This window comes from Crinia signifera, chromosome 2 (assembly GCF_055691185.1).
Source record: "Crinia signifera chromosome 2, ASM5569118v1, whole genome shotgun sequence".
In the NCBI taxonomy this organism is placed as follows: domain Eukaryota; kingdom Metazoa; phylum Chordata; class Amphibia; order Anura; family Myobatrachidae; genus Crinia; species Crinia signifera.
Window position 1 is genome coordinate 201,575,176 of NC_139218.1, and position 17,729 is coordinate 201,592,904.

The 17,729-nt window shown below is 44.8% G+C and overlaps 1 protein-coding gene across 1 annotated transcript in view; it reads left to right on the forward strand.

Moving 5' to 3' along the window:
- LOC146058476 (uncharacterized) overlaps positions 1 to 17,729 on the forward strand; it is an 85,716-nt gene that overhangs the window by 65,522 nt on the left and 2,465 nt on the right. Inside the window, exon 2 of the mRNA XM_083170767.1 lies at positions 17,440 to 17,461. Coding sequence (XP_083026893.1) covers positions 17,440 to 17,461 — 22 coding nt within the window. The remainder of the gene's footprint in view (positions 1 to 17,439; positions 17,462 to 17,729) is intronic.

Genomic DNA, 17,729 nt, shown 5'->3' on the forward strand with positions numbered 1-17,729 from the left:
TTATTATTTATTTATTTATTTACAGTTTCTTATATAGTGCAGCATATTCCGTTGCGCTTTACAATTGTTGACAGTGATAGAACAACCTGGGTAACAACAGATAGACATGGAGGTAAGAGGGTCCTGCTGCAAGCTTACAATCTATAGGGACATAGGAGGGGAAACACAAGGACAGGCACCAGTAATAGTATAGTAGTCTCACCAAGTTGCAAGTCTAGAAGGGAAGCTATTAGATACATAAGTGCCTCAGAGGGAACTTAAATATGATTGGCTTGCCTGAAGAGGTGAGTTTTCACTATGTTGTTGGAGCATAACAGTGCTGTACAGCTGAATAGTACTTAACCCAGGAGAGATTGATTAATTATCAAATTGGCTGTTGTTTATCTACTATCATTTGTCTCCTGTTATCTTTCCTAAAATCTGACCTGCTAAAGTTTCTACACATGGTACTACTATCTTGTGCCAATAAGGCATGCAGTAAAAGTCAGTATTATTATTTAAGTTATTTTAGTAGTTTCATCTAGTGCTCCCCAAAATTTAGCTTAGAAATTACTTTGTTAAAAAAAAAAAGTTACGTAAAAGTGTTGACTTCTTATTTATAAAAGCATATAGTGTTGATTGTTTTTTGTACCTTCCCTAGCACTGCTGCTTTCCACAGAAGACATATAACTGTAAAAGCAACTTATACACAGAATGCCAATTCCCAGGTTTTCAAGTTGGGAGAATGGTGTGCAACTGAGTTTTACCACCTGTAATGGTATGTATGAGACCTAAGCCTACACAGGTTTATGGTAATAAGGGGCCTGCTGGCACCCTGATCCCCCACAGGGCTCATTCCAGGCACCTCCTCACCCCACATCTCATTCCCTTTATCATTTATTATTTACCTGTCTGTACCCAGCTTTCAACATTATTTATCACACACTTGCGTTTTGTTTATGAATTAATAAACACTACATTATCGCAACAGAATCTGCTGCGCTATATAAGAAACTGTAAATAAATAAATAATGTTACAGAAATCATCAGTGTGTCACATATTGTACCTACGCACCAGTAGCGCACGCAGGGGGGGTTTCTGAGTAACCAGAAACCCCCCCCAGGAGTCTAAGGGACCTAGTCTGAAAGCTGAGGGTCCCCTCTTTCCAAGGGTACAAGAATTTTAAAAATCGGCCCTTGGGAACCGGAGATATCTGACTTCAAAGCAGTGGTCCCCATCCAAGCCTGTTAATTGCTCTTCCCAGTCAGATATTTCAGGTTCTGTCTGATTAAGAGCTTTTCTAAAGGGGAATATTCCAAAAGCTGGGATTCTCCCCCTTTGATGGACACTAGTAGCTTGTCTCTACAAAACCAGAGATATCAGCCTTCCAGCAGCTGGTTACTGCTCCAGCTCGACACACCTGGTATGTAGTTTTATATACTCGTTGGCAGATTGCTCTGCCTCCTGAACTCTGATTCCCGAGTCACCAATATCATTTGGTAGGTGGGATTCTCTAGTTTTTCATTCCTGGAAACTGGAGATATCTGCAGTCAAGCAAGCTGTCCTCCCACCAGAAAATTATGAATAATAAGCCCACTCCACTATACACCCCTCCTCTGCATATTAAACATCCTCTACCACCCTGGAAGTTATGTATCAGGGCCCCTTCATTCAGCCCAATGCCCCCTTCTCCCACCCCATCTCCCACCATCTGTGCAGTAAAGGTGTAATTAGTGGAAATTACTGATCCAGGCCCTACATGCTGAGCGGTTGATATTATACCCCCTACCACCCACGGGACATCAAAGCTTCCCCCACCCCTACCGCTGGAGGTTCGGTAGGTGCCCCAATACATTGCTATGCCCAGGGGTCTACACTGCTGTTGACGCCCCTGTATATATATATATATATATATATATATATATATATATACGTGTGTGTGTGTGTGTGTGTGTGTGTGTGTGTATATATATATATATATATATATTATTATTATTATTATTATTTATATACATTTGGTCTATCTATAATACTTTAACTGACCCGGCATATACTGGGTCACCTAAGTGTCCATCTCCGTGCTTTGCTCCACCCCTCTGGAAACCCCCTTCTGAAAATCCTGCGTTTGCCACTGCTACGCACCACACACAACCTAGGTACCAGGTTAACTACAACCCTAAACCACAAAACCCTTGAGTCTGACCAACTAAGTTAAGCAGCTCCCGCCACACATACAACCAGAGTGCTGTAACCGTCAAAAAAACAGCATCGCAAGGATTAGTGAAACCCGTGCAATGCTGTCCTCTGTAAAAAACAGGATAAATAAAATAAAAATACAGACTTGTGGTCCACCCGCCTGGCAATTACCAGTCCCAGGTTCATTAATATGTCCTGGTTTCAGAAATACAGAGAGAACAAATCCTGGGGTCACCCTGTATTGCTATAACCAGCACCAGGCTAATGGCCCGGTCCTGGTTCCCAAAATATGGGGAACATAATGATTAGGGGTCCTCTGTATATTGTCGTTCAGCACCGGCTCAAACAGCTAGTGGTGTCATGCAGGGGCTGGCTGGCAACTTTTAGCCTGGAGAAAGAATATATTATCAGGGACAACTTAAAGAATAATAATTATACAAATTATTGAGTTTAATCTCTGATATACCTTTTAGTATTATGCTACTCCCAAGATGTAACTAGAAGTCTATGGTATTGACATAATTAATTAAGAGAGCGCACTGTGATGATTAGATATTTAGTTTTAATTTGTAAAAATTTTTAGAAAACCATATAAATCAATAATAACAATAAATCTCCCAATTTATATAGGTAAAATACACATGCTATTCATATTGCATTTCATATTAATAAGACAGATATTGGCAATGTCCAAAGTCCAATGATACGACTTGTTTAAACATTTGGACAATTAAGTCCATGAGTGCCATGTGCCCGAGGGGCACATGGCACCCTGTCCCCCGGCCCAGCCCGCCACTGGTGTCATGTCAGAGCCAGGAGAGACTTTTGTCGCAAGCTCCCCCAGCCAAAACATGACAGCCATTACTGATAAGCCAGGCCTGGCCCTGGGGAGTGGGGACCCCCCCAATAAATGGGTCCTTGGTTCCCCTGGATGGTGGGCATTCGGCTGATGGCATGAAAAGTGTAAAAAAAATAGAACCATGCATTGGGATGTTGTGGAACTACAAGTCCCAGCAAGCCTCCACCACAGGCAGGGCCTTGGCGAACTACAAGTCCCAGCATTATTGGGCCGACTGGGTCTTTTATTTCTACAACAAAACAAATGCCCCAATAAAATACACACACACTGTTTTAAATAAAAGTTTAATACACACAACTTTCACACATACAGATGGAGCGCCTCTCAATCAGAGGCAGAACTCTGGGAGGCAATGGAGTCATCTGCCGCCGGGCTCCTGCTGTCAAGGGGGCACCTCTCCTTCCTCTTGAGTTTGAATCAGTTAATTGAAAGCAGTTGATATTGCTAATGTGGCTTACTCCCCCTTCTAACATCATTTCTGCAAGTGTCACACTCTGTATTAGACCCATGACCTTACTGGAGACAGACACCTTACTGAATGAGCTATTTGGGGGGGGGGCACCAGTACTTACCTTGCCTCCGGGCAACTGGGATGAACTTATGCCACTGCTCTCAATCACAGCTGGGAATTGTCAGATTCCCTTTGCTGCTGAGTGCCGGCGGAGAGGTGCTCCATCTGACGGAGATTTGCGAGCGTCTCACACGCACGTGCATCCCCATCAACACGGCAGCGGGGAGCGCTTTCCCTTAGGAAGGGGGGGTGCAGGCAGCGGTGGGAGAGAATCAACGGGAGGCTCAGACGGAACAGGGCACGTGAGTGTCTTGTGCACGCACCCACCCCCCCCTTCTGTCTGATGGTGGGTCCTGGCGGTTGGCCTGGTTCTCCAAGTCGCTGCATGCAGGGGAGGCTTGTTGGGAATTGTAGTACCACAACATAACACAATACCTCTTTATTCTTATTTTTACACATTGTTATCAGCCCGGTGCCTACCACCTGAGGGGCACTGGGGACAGCCTTGGGCTTCAGCCTGGGCTGGGAGTGCCATGGAGGGGGGACCCCTTTATTGGGGGGGGGGGTTGGCGGTCCCTACTCTCCCAGGTTCCTAGCCCAGGCTGACCAGCCACAGCTTAATACTTTGGCAGGGGGAGTTTATATAAAAAGCTGTGGCATTAGCCTGCTGGGTGGTTGAGCTCAGTTCTAGTTGATGAAATATGGGGACTACTCATTCTACCCTACTCAATTTGTCCCCCATATTTTGTGAACCAGGACTGGGCAAAGAGCCTGGTGCTGGTTATAGAAATACAAGGGGTCCCCAACTTTTTATTCCCCTGTATTTCTGCAACCAGGACCAGGCTCAATGAGCCTGGGGCTGGTAACTGCTGGGTGGGGGGACCGCACATTGGGTTTTTTAATTATTTATTTATTCTATTTGTTACACAGAGAAGCCTGCACGATTCTGGCTGATCTGTGCAGGCTTCTGGCCAATACGCATGAAAAATGAGGAGTGTTTTCCAGGCGTATTTTCTGCACAAATACCAACCTTATAAATTTGGATTCACCATTCAAGTGATTGGTGAAATCCATTCATATTCTTTCAATGGTGTATTTGTAAATCAAAATATGAATGTATATATCGTAAAAGAATATGAAAACCTGTATACTGGCCTTAGTAAATTCTAAAAATATGAATTTACGACGTATTCTAATATGAATGTCTGAGTTCTATAATGATAGAACTCAAAGACATTTCCACTCTATTAGCATTCACCCAAAACACAGACAGCTGTCAGATGGATGGATCAGTTGTTACAGCTTATGGTGAATGTTTTTGGCCTAGCATATGCTTCTCATTCCTTCACCAGAACAATAAGGGCAGCCATAGCCCAACTTTTTCAGCAGGCCATACAGTTCATGGTCTGCGTGAATGGTGTTTTAAAGATGGGCGCATTGTCTCTATGGTGAACAAAGGTTCCATTACTCTATGCATTCCTTCCATTAACTCTTCCATTGCATGCCTTACACAGAATCTCAAACAACCAGGTTACAATGGTCATCCTCCAAGGTTTAATTTAGCCTAAATATGAACCTCAGACTAGAACCCACAATTCCGGACCATGGCCCTTATTCTGATCGGTGCAGACTTTTCCGAATTCTTTCGGATGGCGTTTTTTAGCCGTCTGCGCATGCGTGGCGATCGCTAGGCGCATGTGCCACGCATGGTCTCCGTACTTGTTCTCACTAATCCCGTACAGAAATGTGCACCGCATACATTCGGGCAATAGGGGTGTGTTATGGGCGTCATGCGGAATGACACAGGGGCGTAGTTTCAAAGTGGGCTAAACTGGGCGGAAACATGGGCGGACACGGGGGAGTACACATATTTTGGTAGGCGTGCATTCGGACAGCACGCCGAATGCACGCGAACAAAAAGGGAAGAAATGTGCGGTGTCCAAAAGGTTACTCTTGCTTTGCGGACACCACTCAGTCATGCGCTATGCAATCGGAACGCCTAATCAGGACGGACGCACCTCAACCAATGTCACCTGAACCAAATACAATCACATACTTTACCCATTACTTGTTAATTACACGCTTCTCACTGCTACAATTGGAAGCATTGCAGCTTAAAGGGAACATTACATGCTGCACTTGTCACACACTTTTACACAGCAAATAATGCACACAACTTAATAATATTAATACTAATACACATGCCACTTCTGCATGTATAAATTAATACAGACATTTGTGGGGCCAAAATAACATTTATTAAACCAACTTTGGCAAAAATTTAAAATACATAACAAAACAAATGGTACCATACCAGGACAAAAATTACATAATAAAGAATAAATAGCCACAGCAGAATCATTGGGAACACATCAGGTGGCTTCACAACAAAAGTACAGCACCAACACTTCAAGTACAGCACACTGAAACAGGGCAACAGAGGAACCAAACATGACATTTGAACCGCGGGCAAAAGTGGTGACCCTGGCCACGGATTTGGACACAGGCTGCTGACACACACAGCTCAATGGAAGATTTGGGAAGACATAACGGTGGAGATTAATGGGGACACAAGTTCATTTGCGAGCACGTTTGGCCCTGGCAGGCTCCTTGCCACGTGCAGCAGCTCTTGTGCCTCGTCCACGGCCAGAGGCTGATGGTGGCTCATGTGGAGCACATGCTGGTGAGGGGGTGGATCTTCTTCCCCCTCTGGCAGCAGGGAGTGATGAGGTTGGTAATGCACCCGAAGCGGGTGACATTAGGGCCCTATTGCTGGTAACTAGCTCCACCATAAGTTCATTATGGCGGAGGAGGAGGTCGTTTTGCCGCAGGGCTTGATCAGCCAGCACCTGCAGGCTACCAGCAATAGCTTGTTGGCTGGCAGCCATAGCTTGCTGGCTGGCACTCATAGCCTGCAGGCTCTCAGCAATAATCTGCTGGCTGGTGGTCAAACCCTGCAGCACCTCCTCGGCCCTACGCACCCGCTCAAATGCCGACTCTCCCTGCTGCACAATACTATCCAGCACACGGCCCCACATGGACAATTCAGCCACGGACAATCCCACCGGCTGCTGCTGCACGGGCCTGCTACTGGGGCCAGGTGGCACAGACTCCACAACCTCCTCAAGAGAATCTTGACCAAGCGGTGGCGATGCTGTTGAACAAGAAAATTCCAATTACCACACATTCCATGCAAAATGTAGAACATCTACTTATGGGCTGGCAAATAATTACCTTCAAGAGTAGAAGCCATCACTTCCGCTGGGGACTCGCTGTCTATAGTGCTCACCCCCCGGACCTCCTCCACTGCAATACAGCACTGGGCCATCTCTTCCAGGGGGGTGAGCTCCAGCTTGGATGGCATGGGGCCAGCCCCAGAGGTCTGGCTGTGTTGCCACCGGTCGGTCAATTTCTTCTTGAGGTTGCCTTTGAAGTCGTGCCACCTGCAATCAAAGTGTACATATTAATACATGTAACTCCTCATGTTTGCTGTATCACCTATTGCAATATGATACATAATACAACATGTGCCTACTGACACCAACCTTACATTATATTCATTTTTCATACCAACCCTTAGCAGATACAAAAACATTCACCCTCCAATAACTATCAATTCAATGTCATGGCCAACATGTCTGTGCCTCCAAGCAACGTGAACACCCATTGCCCAACTAGATCTAATATTGAATGTAAACATTACTGGACTTGTACTACTCTAATGTAACACACATGTACTTGCCTCTTCTTAACCCCTTCCCGACATTTGACGTACATTTACGTCATGGTCGGGAAGCACTTCCCGACACATGGCGTAAATGTACGTCATGGATTTAAACTGTCACCGCGTCTATAGACGCGGTGACAGTTTCAACATGTCTGCTGTCCCTGACAGCAGACATGTCCGTGCATGCCCAGGGGGGGCTGCGATGCCGCCCCCCCGTCGGCGATCGCTGTGATTGGCTGTTCAGTGTGAACAGCCAATTACAGCGTTTTCCTGTGTCACCGGCGAATAACGTTCGCCGGTGACACGGGATCGGAGGTGATTGGTGCTGTAAAGTACAGCACCAATCACCGCGGGGTGTAAGGGTGACACTGGTGTCACCCCACCTCACCCCGCCCGCCCCCAAAGGCCGTGATTGGTCCGTCGGACCGACGGACCAATCACAGCCATGGAGGGGGGTTTAAACTAACGGTGACTGCACTGCAGACGCCATTCCGGTCTGGAATAGCGTGCAGTGCGGTCACCGTGCCACCTGCCGCCATATACTGACCAGAACCTTGCTCCATACTTACCTGATCACTGCTTCATCGCTGCTTGATCACTGCTTGATCTGTGCCTAGTAGTGTGCTGGATGCTTCCTGGATCCTGTTGCTACTTGTGCCTTCCTGTGCTGTGAAATTGTGCTGCTGCAGTGTAATAGCTAGATAGAGAGATAGATAGAGAGAGATAGAGAGATAGAGAGAGATAGAGAGAGATAGAGAGAGAGATAGTGTCAGAGAGTGCTATATTTTGTGCTGCTGCAGTGTGATATAGTTATAGATAGAGAGAGAGAGATAGAGAGATAGAGAGAGATAGAGAGAGAGAGATAGATAGAGAGGCCTAGTGACAGAGTGCTATATTTTGTGCTGCTGCAGTGTGATAGTTATAGAGAGATAGAGAGAGATAGAGAGAGAGAGATAGAGAGAGATAGTGACAGATTGTGCTATATATTTTTTATATAACTGACTGCTGCCCCCTCCTTTTGTGCTGATCAGTATAAATTAACTGATCAGCAACTTTTTGGGGGCGCAGGTTTTTTTTTATATATAGATATACCTGTCAGTGCTGCTGCTGTAGTGTCATAGAGTGATAGATAGTGATAGATAGTGATAGATAGTGATAGATAGTGAGAGATAGAGAGAGATAGTGACAGAGAGTGATAGAGAGTGTATATTTTGTGTCTGCTACCCCCCCTTTTTGGGGGTGCAGGTTTTTTAGTGTCCTAGAGTGATAGATAGTGAGAGATAGTGACAGAGAGTGATAGAGAGTGACAGAGAGTGCTAAATTTTGTGTCTGCTGCCCCCGCCTTTTGTGCTGATCACTATATCTGAGGTGATCAGCAACTTTTTTGGGGGTGCAGAGGTTTTTTTTTTTTTATATATATACCTGTCAGTTGCACCAAAGGTTGTGCACCTGCTGCACCTCACTGGTAATCAGTGTCGCATCACTGATCACCTTTTTTTTTTTTTGTGAGTGCTGTGGGGTCTTTTTTTAATTTTTTTTTTACACACACTGTGATTTTGTGGGTGTCCTGTGGCCACTGTGCGCTGATCAGTGACGTACATCACTGATCAGCTTTTTTCAATTTTTGGCGCAGGACCTTTTTTTTTTTTTTTTAACCCCTTCAATTTTTTATTTTTAACCCCTTCATTTTTTTTTTTTTTTATTGGTATAAAGTATTTTTTTTTTTTCTGCACTACATACACACTACATATCCCCCGGGTTGAAATAAAGTTTGTACCCCCCCCTACACTATACACGTGTTGAAACATTTCACTACCAGTAACACAAAAATAAAAATGGCATCCCAAATGTCCTCCCAAATGTCCTCCCAAATGTCATCACAGTCATCCAGAAGAATGTATTCAGCGGAGGAGGCATATGCCCTGCTTGCTTCTGACTCTGACACAGCCAGTGATGCAAGCGGGGAATTTGAAGGATTCGCCTTAAGCTCCTCTTCCTCCTCTGATGATGAGGGACCCCCTCAAAGACGCCCCCGTAGAGCAGCTGAGACCCCCCCCCAATAATTGATCTCGTATGGACCCCACCACCAGACAATTTTGAGCCCCAGGTTCCTGAGTTTTTGGCCATGCCAGGAATCCAATTTGATTCCACAGGTCTCAGAGAAATTGACTTTTTCAAATTATTTTTCTCTGATGATTTTGTAAATTTAATGGTGGACCAAACTAATTTATATGCCCAGCAGTTTATTGCTCAAAACCCCACGTCATCATTTGCTAGGTGGACCCCTGTAGATGCAGTAGAGATGATGACGTTTTGGGGTCTGGTGTTTCATATGGGCATAGTAAAAAAGCCAGAAATTAGGCAATATTGGAGTACAGATGTTCTGTACAGTACTCCATTTTACCGTATGGCCATGACCCGGACTCGATTTGAGACAATTCTTAAATTTATACATTACACCGATAATGCACAGTGCCCACCCAGAGATGATCCCACCTTTGACCGGCTATTCAAAGTCAGGCCGGTCATTGATCATTTCAGTGCCAAATTTGAAGAGGTGTACATCCCTGAAAAATTTATTTGTATCGACGAGTCCCTTATACATTTTAAAGGAAGGGTTAAATTCCGCCAGTACCTTCCCAGTAAGAGGGCAAGGTATGGCATAAAAATGTATAAACTGTGTGAAAGCACCTCAGGGTACACCCACAGGTTTAGGGTTTATGAAGGGAAGGATTCAAGAATTGAACCGCCAGAATGCCCCCCCTCCCTCGTAGGTGTTAGTGGGAAAATTGTCTGGGATTTAGTGCACCCCTTCCTGGATAAAGGTTATCACCTCTATGTGGATAACTTTTACACTAGCATCCCCCTGTTTAAGGCCCTTGGTTCAAGAGGTACAGCAGCTTGCGGTACTGTGCGCAAGAACCAAAGAGGCCTCCCAAAAACGCACATTGCCCAAGTAATGAGAAGGGGTGAAAGCAGGGGAATATGCACCGAAAATATGTTGTTGGTCAAATATAAGGACAAGAGGGATGTCCTTATACTGACAACAATTCACGGAGACAGTACCACCTCCGTCCCTGTACGAGGTACCAGTACCCACACCTCAAAACCTAATTGTATCCTGGATTACAATAGGTACATGGGCGGAGTGGATCTTTCAGATCAGGTACTGAAGCCGTACAGTGCCCTGCGGAAAACAAAAATCTGGTACAAGAAGGTGGCCGTGTATATCATCCAGATGGCACTGTATAACGCTTACGTGCTATTCCGTTCTACCGGCCAGAGGGGGACATTTATGCACTTTCAAGAGGAAGTCATAAAGGGCCTAATATTTGGGAACCAGCAGGCAGAGGGCCCCAGTACTTCTAGTACTGGCCCCCGTATTGTACCAGGGCAGCATTTTCCTGATGAAATCCCCTCCACTGGAAAAAAGGGCAGGACACAAAAAAGGTGCAAAGTTTGCTATAAAAAGGGAATAAGAAAGCAAACTATTTTCCAGTGTGACACTTGCCCCGACAAACCCGGCCTATGTATAAAGGAGTGTTTTAAAATATACCACACATCTATGGAATATTAGGTTCATAATTTCACCGTGCTTCGGGGGTCTTGCTAATGCCACATAGCACCCACCATTCATTCCACCAGAATCTGAGCCGCAAAATCCAAAAATCACTCCTTCCCTTCTGAGTCCTGCCATGCACCCAACTGGTATTTTTTGGTCACATGTGAGGCATTGCCGTACTCGGGAGAAATTGGGGCACAGATTTTGGGGTGCTTTGTCTCCTTCATTCCTTGTGAAAATGAAAAATTTTGAGCCAGAACTGCATTTTTGTGTAAAAAAATGTAATTTTTCATGTTCACTGCCCAGTTTTATCAAAATTGGTGAAACCCCTGGGGGTTTGAAATGTACACTATACCCCTAGATGAATTCCCTGAGGGGTGTAGTTTGCAAAATGGGGTCACTTGTGGGGGGGTTCCACTGTATTGGTGCTTTGGGGGTCTTGCTAATGCGACATAGCACCCACCATCATTCCACCAGAATTTGTGCTGCAAAATCCAAATATCACTCCTTCCCTTCTGAGTCCTGCCACTTTTTGGTCACACATGAGGCATTGCCGTACTCGGGAGAAATTGGGGCACAGATTTTGGGGTGCTTTGTCTCCTTCATTCCTTCTGAAAATGAAAAATTTTGAGCCAGAACTGCATTTTTGTGTAAAAAAATGTAATTTTTCATTTTCACTGCCCACTTGTATCAAAATTGGTGAAACCCCTGGGGGTTTGAAATGTACACTATACCCCTAGATGAATTCCCTGAGGGGTGTAGTTTGCAAAATGGGGTGACTTGTGGGGGGTTCCACTGTATTGGTGCAACATAGCACCCACCATTCATTCCACCAGAATCTGTGCTGCAAAATCCAAAAATCACTCCTTCGCTTCTGAGTCCTGCCATGCACCCAACTGGTATTTTTTGGTCACATGTGAGGCATTGCCGTACTCGGGAGAAATTGGGGCACAGATTTTGGGGTGCTTTTTCTCCTTCATACCTTCTGAAAATGAAAAATTTTGAGCCAGAACTGCATTTTTGTGTAAAAAATGTAATTTTTCATTTTCACTGCCCACTTGTATCAAAATTGGTGAAACCCCTGGGGGTTTTAAATGTACACTATACCCCTAGATGAATTCCCTGAGGGGTGTAGTTTGCAAAATGGGGTCACTTGTGGGGGGGTTCCACTGTATTGGTGCTTGGGGGGTCTTGCTAATGCGACATAGCACCCACCAAAATTCCACCAGAATCTGAGCTGCAAAATCCAAAAATCACTCCTTCCCTTTTGAGTCCTGCCATGCACCCAACTGGTATTTTTTGGTCACATGTGAGGCATTGCCGTACTCGGGAGAAATTGGGGCACAGATTTTGGGGTGCTTTTTCTCCTTCATACCTTCTGAAAATGAAAAATTTTGAGCCAGAACTGCATTTTTGTGTAAAAAATGTAATTTTTCATGTTCACTGCCCACTTGTATCAAAATTGGTGAAACCCCTGGGGGTTTGAAATGTACACTATACCCCTAGATGAATTCCCTGAGGGGTGTACTTTGCAAAATGGGGTGACTTGTGGGGGGGTTCCACTGTATTGGTGCAACATAGCACCCACCATTCATTCCACCAAAATCTGTGCTGCAAAATCCAAAAATCACTCCTTCCGTTCTGAGTCCTGCCATGCACCCAACTGGTATTTTTTGGTCACATGTGAGGCATTTCCGTACTCGGGAGAAATTGGGGCACAGATTTTGGGGTGCTTTTTCTCCTTCATACCTTCTGAAAATGAAAAATTTTGAGCCAGAACTGCATTTTTGTGTAAAAAAATGTAATTTTTCATTTTCACTGCCCACTTGTATCAAAATTGGTGAAACCCCTGGGGGTTTGAAATGTACACTATACCCCTAGATGAATTCCCTGAGGGGTGTAGTTTTCAAAATGGGGTGACTTGTGGGGGGTTCCACTGTATTGGTGCTTGGGGGGTCTTGCTAATGCGACATAGCACCCACCAAAATTCCACCAGAATCTGAGCCGCAAAATCCAAAAATCACTCCTTCCGTTCTGAGTCCTGCCATGCACCCAACTGGTATTTTTTGGTCACATGTGAGGCATTGCCGTACTCGGGAGAAATTGGGGCACATATTTTGGGGTGCTTTTTCTCCTTCATACCTTCTGAAAATGAAAAATTTTGAGCCAGAACTGCATTTTTGTGTAAAAAAATGTAATTTTTCATTTTCACTGCCCACTTGTATCAAAATTGGTGAAACCCCTGGGGGTTTGAAATGTACACTATACCCCTAGATGAATTCCCTGAGGGGTGTACTTTGCAAAATGGGGTGACTTGTGGGGGGGTTCCACTGTATTGGTGCAACATAGCACCCACCATTCATTCCACCAGAATCTGTGCTGCAAAATCCAAAAATCACTCCTTCCCTTCTGAGTCCTGCCATGCACCCAACTGGTATTTTTTGGTCACATGTGAGGCATTGCCGTACTCGGGAGAAATTGGGGCACAGATTTTGGGGTGATTTTTCTCCTTCATACCTTCTGAAAATGAAAAATTTTGAGCCAGAACTGCATTTTTGTGTAAAAAAATGTAATTTTTCATTTTCACTGCCCACTTGTATCAAAATTGGTGAAACCCCTGGGGGTTTGAAATGTACACTATACCCCTAGATGAATTCCCTGAGGGGTGTACTTTGCAAAATGGGGTCACTTGTGGGGGGGTTCCACTGTATTGGTGCTTTGGGGGTCTTGCTAATGCGACATAGCACCCACCAAAATTCCACCAGAATCTGAGCTGCAAAATCCAAAAATCACTCCTTCCCTTCTGAGTCCTGCCATGCACCCAACTGGTATTTTTTGATCACATGTGAGGCATTGCCGTACTCGGGAGAAATTGGGGCACAGATTTTGGGGTGCTTTGTCTCCTTCATACCTTCTGAAAATGACAAATTTGGAGCCAGAACTGTATTTTTGTGTAAAAAAAATAATTTTTCATTTTCACTGCCCAGTTGTACCACAATTGGTGAAACCCCTGGGGGTTTGAAATGTACACTATACCCCTAGATGAATTCCCTGAGGGGTGTAGTTTGCAAAATGGGGTCACTTGTGGGGGGGTTCCTAACTTTTAGCATCTTATGGTGCCTAGAAACCTACATGGTGCCTAAAAAATAATCTCATAAAAAGGAGGCTCCAAAATCAAGTAGGTGCTCCTTCTATTATGAAGCCTGTGGTTTGGTCACCGTGCACACTAGGGCCACATATAGGATATTTATGAAACCAAAAGAATTGGGGGAATCAATTTTCAGTCACATTTCTCTAGTAAAATGTACTGTGTTCCTTAGAAAAATGTATTAAAATTGCAAATCTGCAAAAAAAAAGAAATTTTGAAATTTCACCTACACTTTGTTTTAATTCCTGTGAAACACCTAAAGGGTTAACAAACTTCCAAAATGCTGTTTTGAATACTGTGAGGGGTGCAGTTTTTGAAATGGCATCATTTATGGGGGTGTCTCACATACAAGTCCCTCAAAGTCACATCAGAACTGAACTGGTCCCTAAAAAAATCAGTGTTTGAAATTTTCTTGAAAATTTGAGAATTTGCTATTCATATTGTAAGCCTCCTAGTGTCCCAAAAAATTAAAAGGAAGTTGAAATAATGATGTCAACATAAAGTAGACATATGGTCTATGTTAGTTATTCACTATTTTGAGTGGTAAGATTATTTGTCTCACAAGCAGAAAATTTAACATTTTGCAAATCGCTAAATTTTCCATTTTTTCACGATATTTTGGTATTTTTCACAAAAAAACACAGACTGTATCGACCCAAATTTACCACTAATTTGAAGTACAATGTGTCACGAAAAAACAATCTCAAAATCACTGGGATAAGTAAAAGCAAAAAAAAGTTATCCCCACTTAAGTGAGACATGTCAGATTTGAAAAAAAGGGCTCTGTCAGGAACGCAAAAACTGGCTCTGTCAGGAAGGGGTTAACATGCTCCGCCTGTCGAACTTGTGGAGCCACTGCATTAATCTCCGCCGTTATCTCCTCCCAGATCTTCCATCTCCTTGTGTGTGTCAACTTCACCGCTGGACACTCAATTAAATCACGTGCCCGGGTCACCAGGATGTCAAGCTCCCGCGGTTCAAATGCCATGTTTCGTGTTGTGGGTTCCCGTGTTGCCCCACTGCGGCCACGGGCATGGCCACTGGCACGGCCACGGCCACCGGTTGCTGTACCTGAAGTGCTGGGCTGGCTACTCTGTTAGGAAGCCACCTGCTGTGTTCCCAATGATTCTGCTGAGGATGGCCCAGCTGCTGATTGGCCTGATGTTGATGGGCCAGCTGGGTCCTCTGGGTTGAGGGGTACATAGGTGGTGTTGGCCTCCATGCGGGCCAAGAGGTTCTGCACCACCTGTTCTTCCTCTGACTCTGAGCCAGCCATGTTAGCAACAACTCTTTGCCTGTGTAGGGCAATTTTAAATAAGTTTGGAGTAATTGGCGTTAATCAGCTACAAGCTGCGTTCCATGCGGCAGCGTCACGCACGGCTGCGTACGCCGTGGTGTGTGTGCGGCGCATAGGCCACGCCCATAGTAGCTGTAAATCGCTTGTACAAAACATGGAGAAACATCTAACTAATATGTAGGTGACCTGTTTAAAGATTTGTTGTCATGGACACATGTAACGTTATGCAATCCTAAATGCTATCTGTCAAATGTTCAGTAGTACTGTGTTTGTGTGGAGAATGACCATAAAAAGGCATTTGCACAATCCATGTTCAAATCCGGGGCAGAAGTCATGCAATACTCATCAATGATGTCATGCACAACACATGTGCTAGGCCTATAAATTGTGCATAGCAGCTAGGTGCATTTGTCTCCAGAGCAGTATTGGGCCAGGTTATAAGGTAAGCATTCTGCTGCTCCAGATTGTTGGAACAGCACAGTCTTGTTAGCATTACAGAAACATGTTAGCTGGCCACCATTTAACTGACATATGTTAAACGTGTGTGGCACCATATAATGGTGAACTACATGTCCCAGCATTATGGGATTTGTTTGTATTTAGTTATTGAGCAGGTGAGCACACCTGTAATACTTACTTTGTGTTTAGTTGTTACATGTTTACAATAAATGTGTCTTTAACAAGGTGTGTGGTGTGGTTAGATAATTCTATCTTCTTTCTAGAGTACTATGGATCTGTGGGACTACACTGGGCGCCCCTGTATTGTACGTATAGTTGCATTAAATGTGTCCAATTTAGAAGTATCACCAATCTTGCCATAGGTGTATCCTTATTTTGTAACCTTTTTTTGTAGCTAGCTGAAGGGGTCATGCGCTACATGGCACACCGGCTAAGGTCACTTGCGGCTCACCCCACTCGTCGCCCAAGGAGGCCAGGACGTGCTAGAATCTTCCGCACACGGGTGACACTCTTTGGGATGCCCGATGATGAGGTACTTACTAGGTACAGGTTACCCCCACATGTTATTCTAGATATACTCTCTTTAATTGAGAGTGATCTAGAACCTCTTCATGGGATCACGACAGCAATTCCGCCTCACACACAGCTGCTGGCGGTGTTGCATTTCTGCGCCTCAGGATCTTTCCAACAAGTAGTGGCAGTACTTGCTGGAATATCTCAGCCGGCTTTCTGCCGAATCCTGAGGCGTGTGATGTCAGCCATGTATAGGCGCAAGGGGCACTTTGTGGCCATGTCTTTTGCCCAAGAAACCCTTCACGGAAGCCAGCAGGCATTCCATCAAATTGCTGGCTTCCCTAATGTGATAGGGGCTGTGGATGGCACCCATGTACCATTTGTGCCTCCATCTCGAAGTGAGAAGATCTATAGGAACCGAAAATTGTTCCACTCACTGAACGTGATGGTGGTATGTGGCCCATCCATGGAAATTCTCTCCTTCAACTCGAAGTTTCCTGGAAGTGCCCATGACTCGCATGTTATCCGACAAACCGGGATATGGCAAAGACTCCAAGAGCTTGAAGGCCGTGATGCGTGGGTTCTGGGTGACTCCGGTTACCCATGTACGCCCTGGCTACTTACGCCGTACAGCTCCCCACAACCAGGTCCACAGGAGGCATTCAATAGGGCGCATGTTGCCACCAGGCAAGTGGTGGAGCGCTCAATTGGCCTGTTGAAGGGTCGATTTAGAGTGCTCCACCGCACTGGTGGTGACTTACAATATGCGCCTGAAATGGTGTCGAGGATTGTGGGCCTGTGTGTTTTTTTCCACAACATAGCTGTGCGGCGTGAGATACCCTTTGATGAGTGGGAGGTTCCATCTGAGCCGCAAGACCCGCCCATGCGCCCATCCCGCTCCCCGGAAAGCCGACGCGGATACCAGCTGCGGGACTCTGTGGCCCTGAGATACTTCAGGTACATTTCTGAATGTTGTCCAGACCAAACATGTATTTGATCGATTATCCCCATCAAGGTAGACAATGACTTCAATTTTGTGTCCTCCCATTTAAACATTAGGCAGCATGGCCTCTTAATGGCAATAGCACTAGCACTACGTATTGTGTTTGAGGTGTATTGGTTTAAGGCCAATATTGCACGTATTGTCCATAGATTTCAAATCATATGTTATGTATTCCTTTTTTTAGTTGAGCTTATCATCCAAGTCTGGTGAGTACATTGAATTTCTTTTTTTTAACACCATGTATGTGTGGGATGTGGATGTGACTATTTGTGGTTATGATGTTTTTGGGATGATCACATATATATATGTAGATTTTGGGTGGTTAGTTAAAAATATATAAGCAGTAGGAGGCAGGCAGGCAGGCAGGCAGGCAGGTGTCCAATGTAATGGGCAAGTGCTAGTATGTGTATGTGTTTTTTTTCATAAATGTACACATACACATAAAAAGTAATGCGAAGTACAGCTAAGCGATGG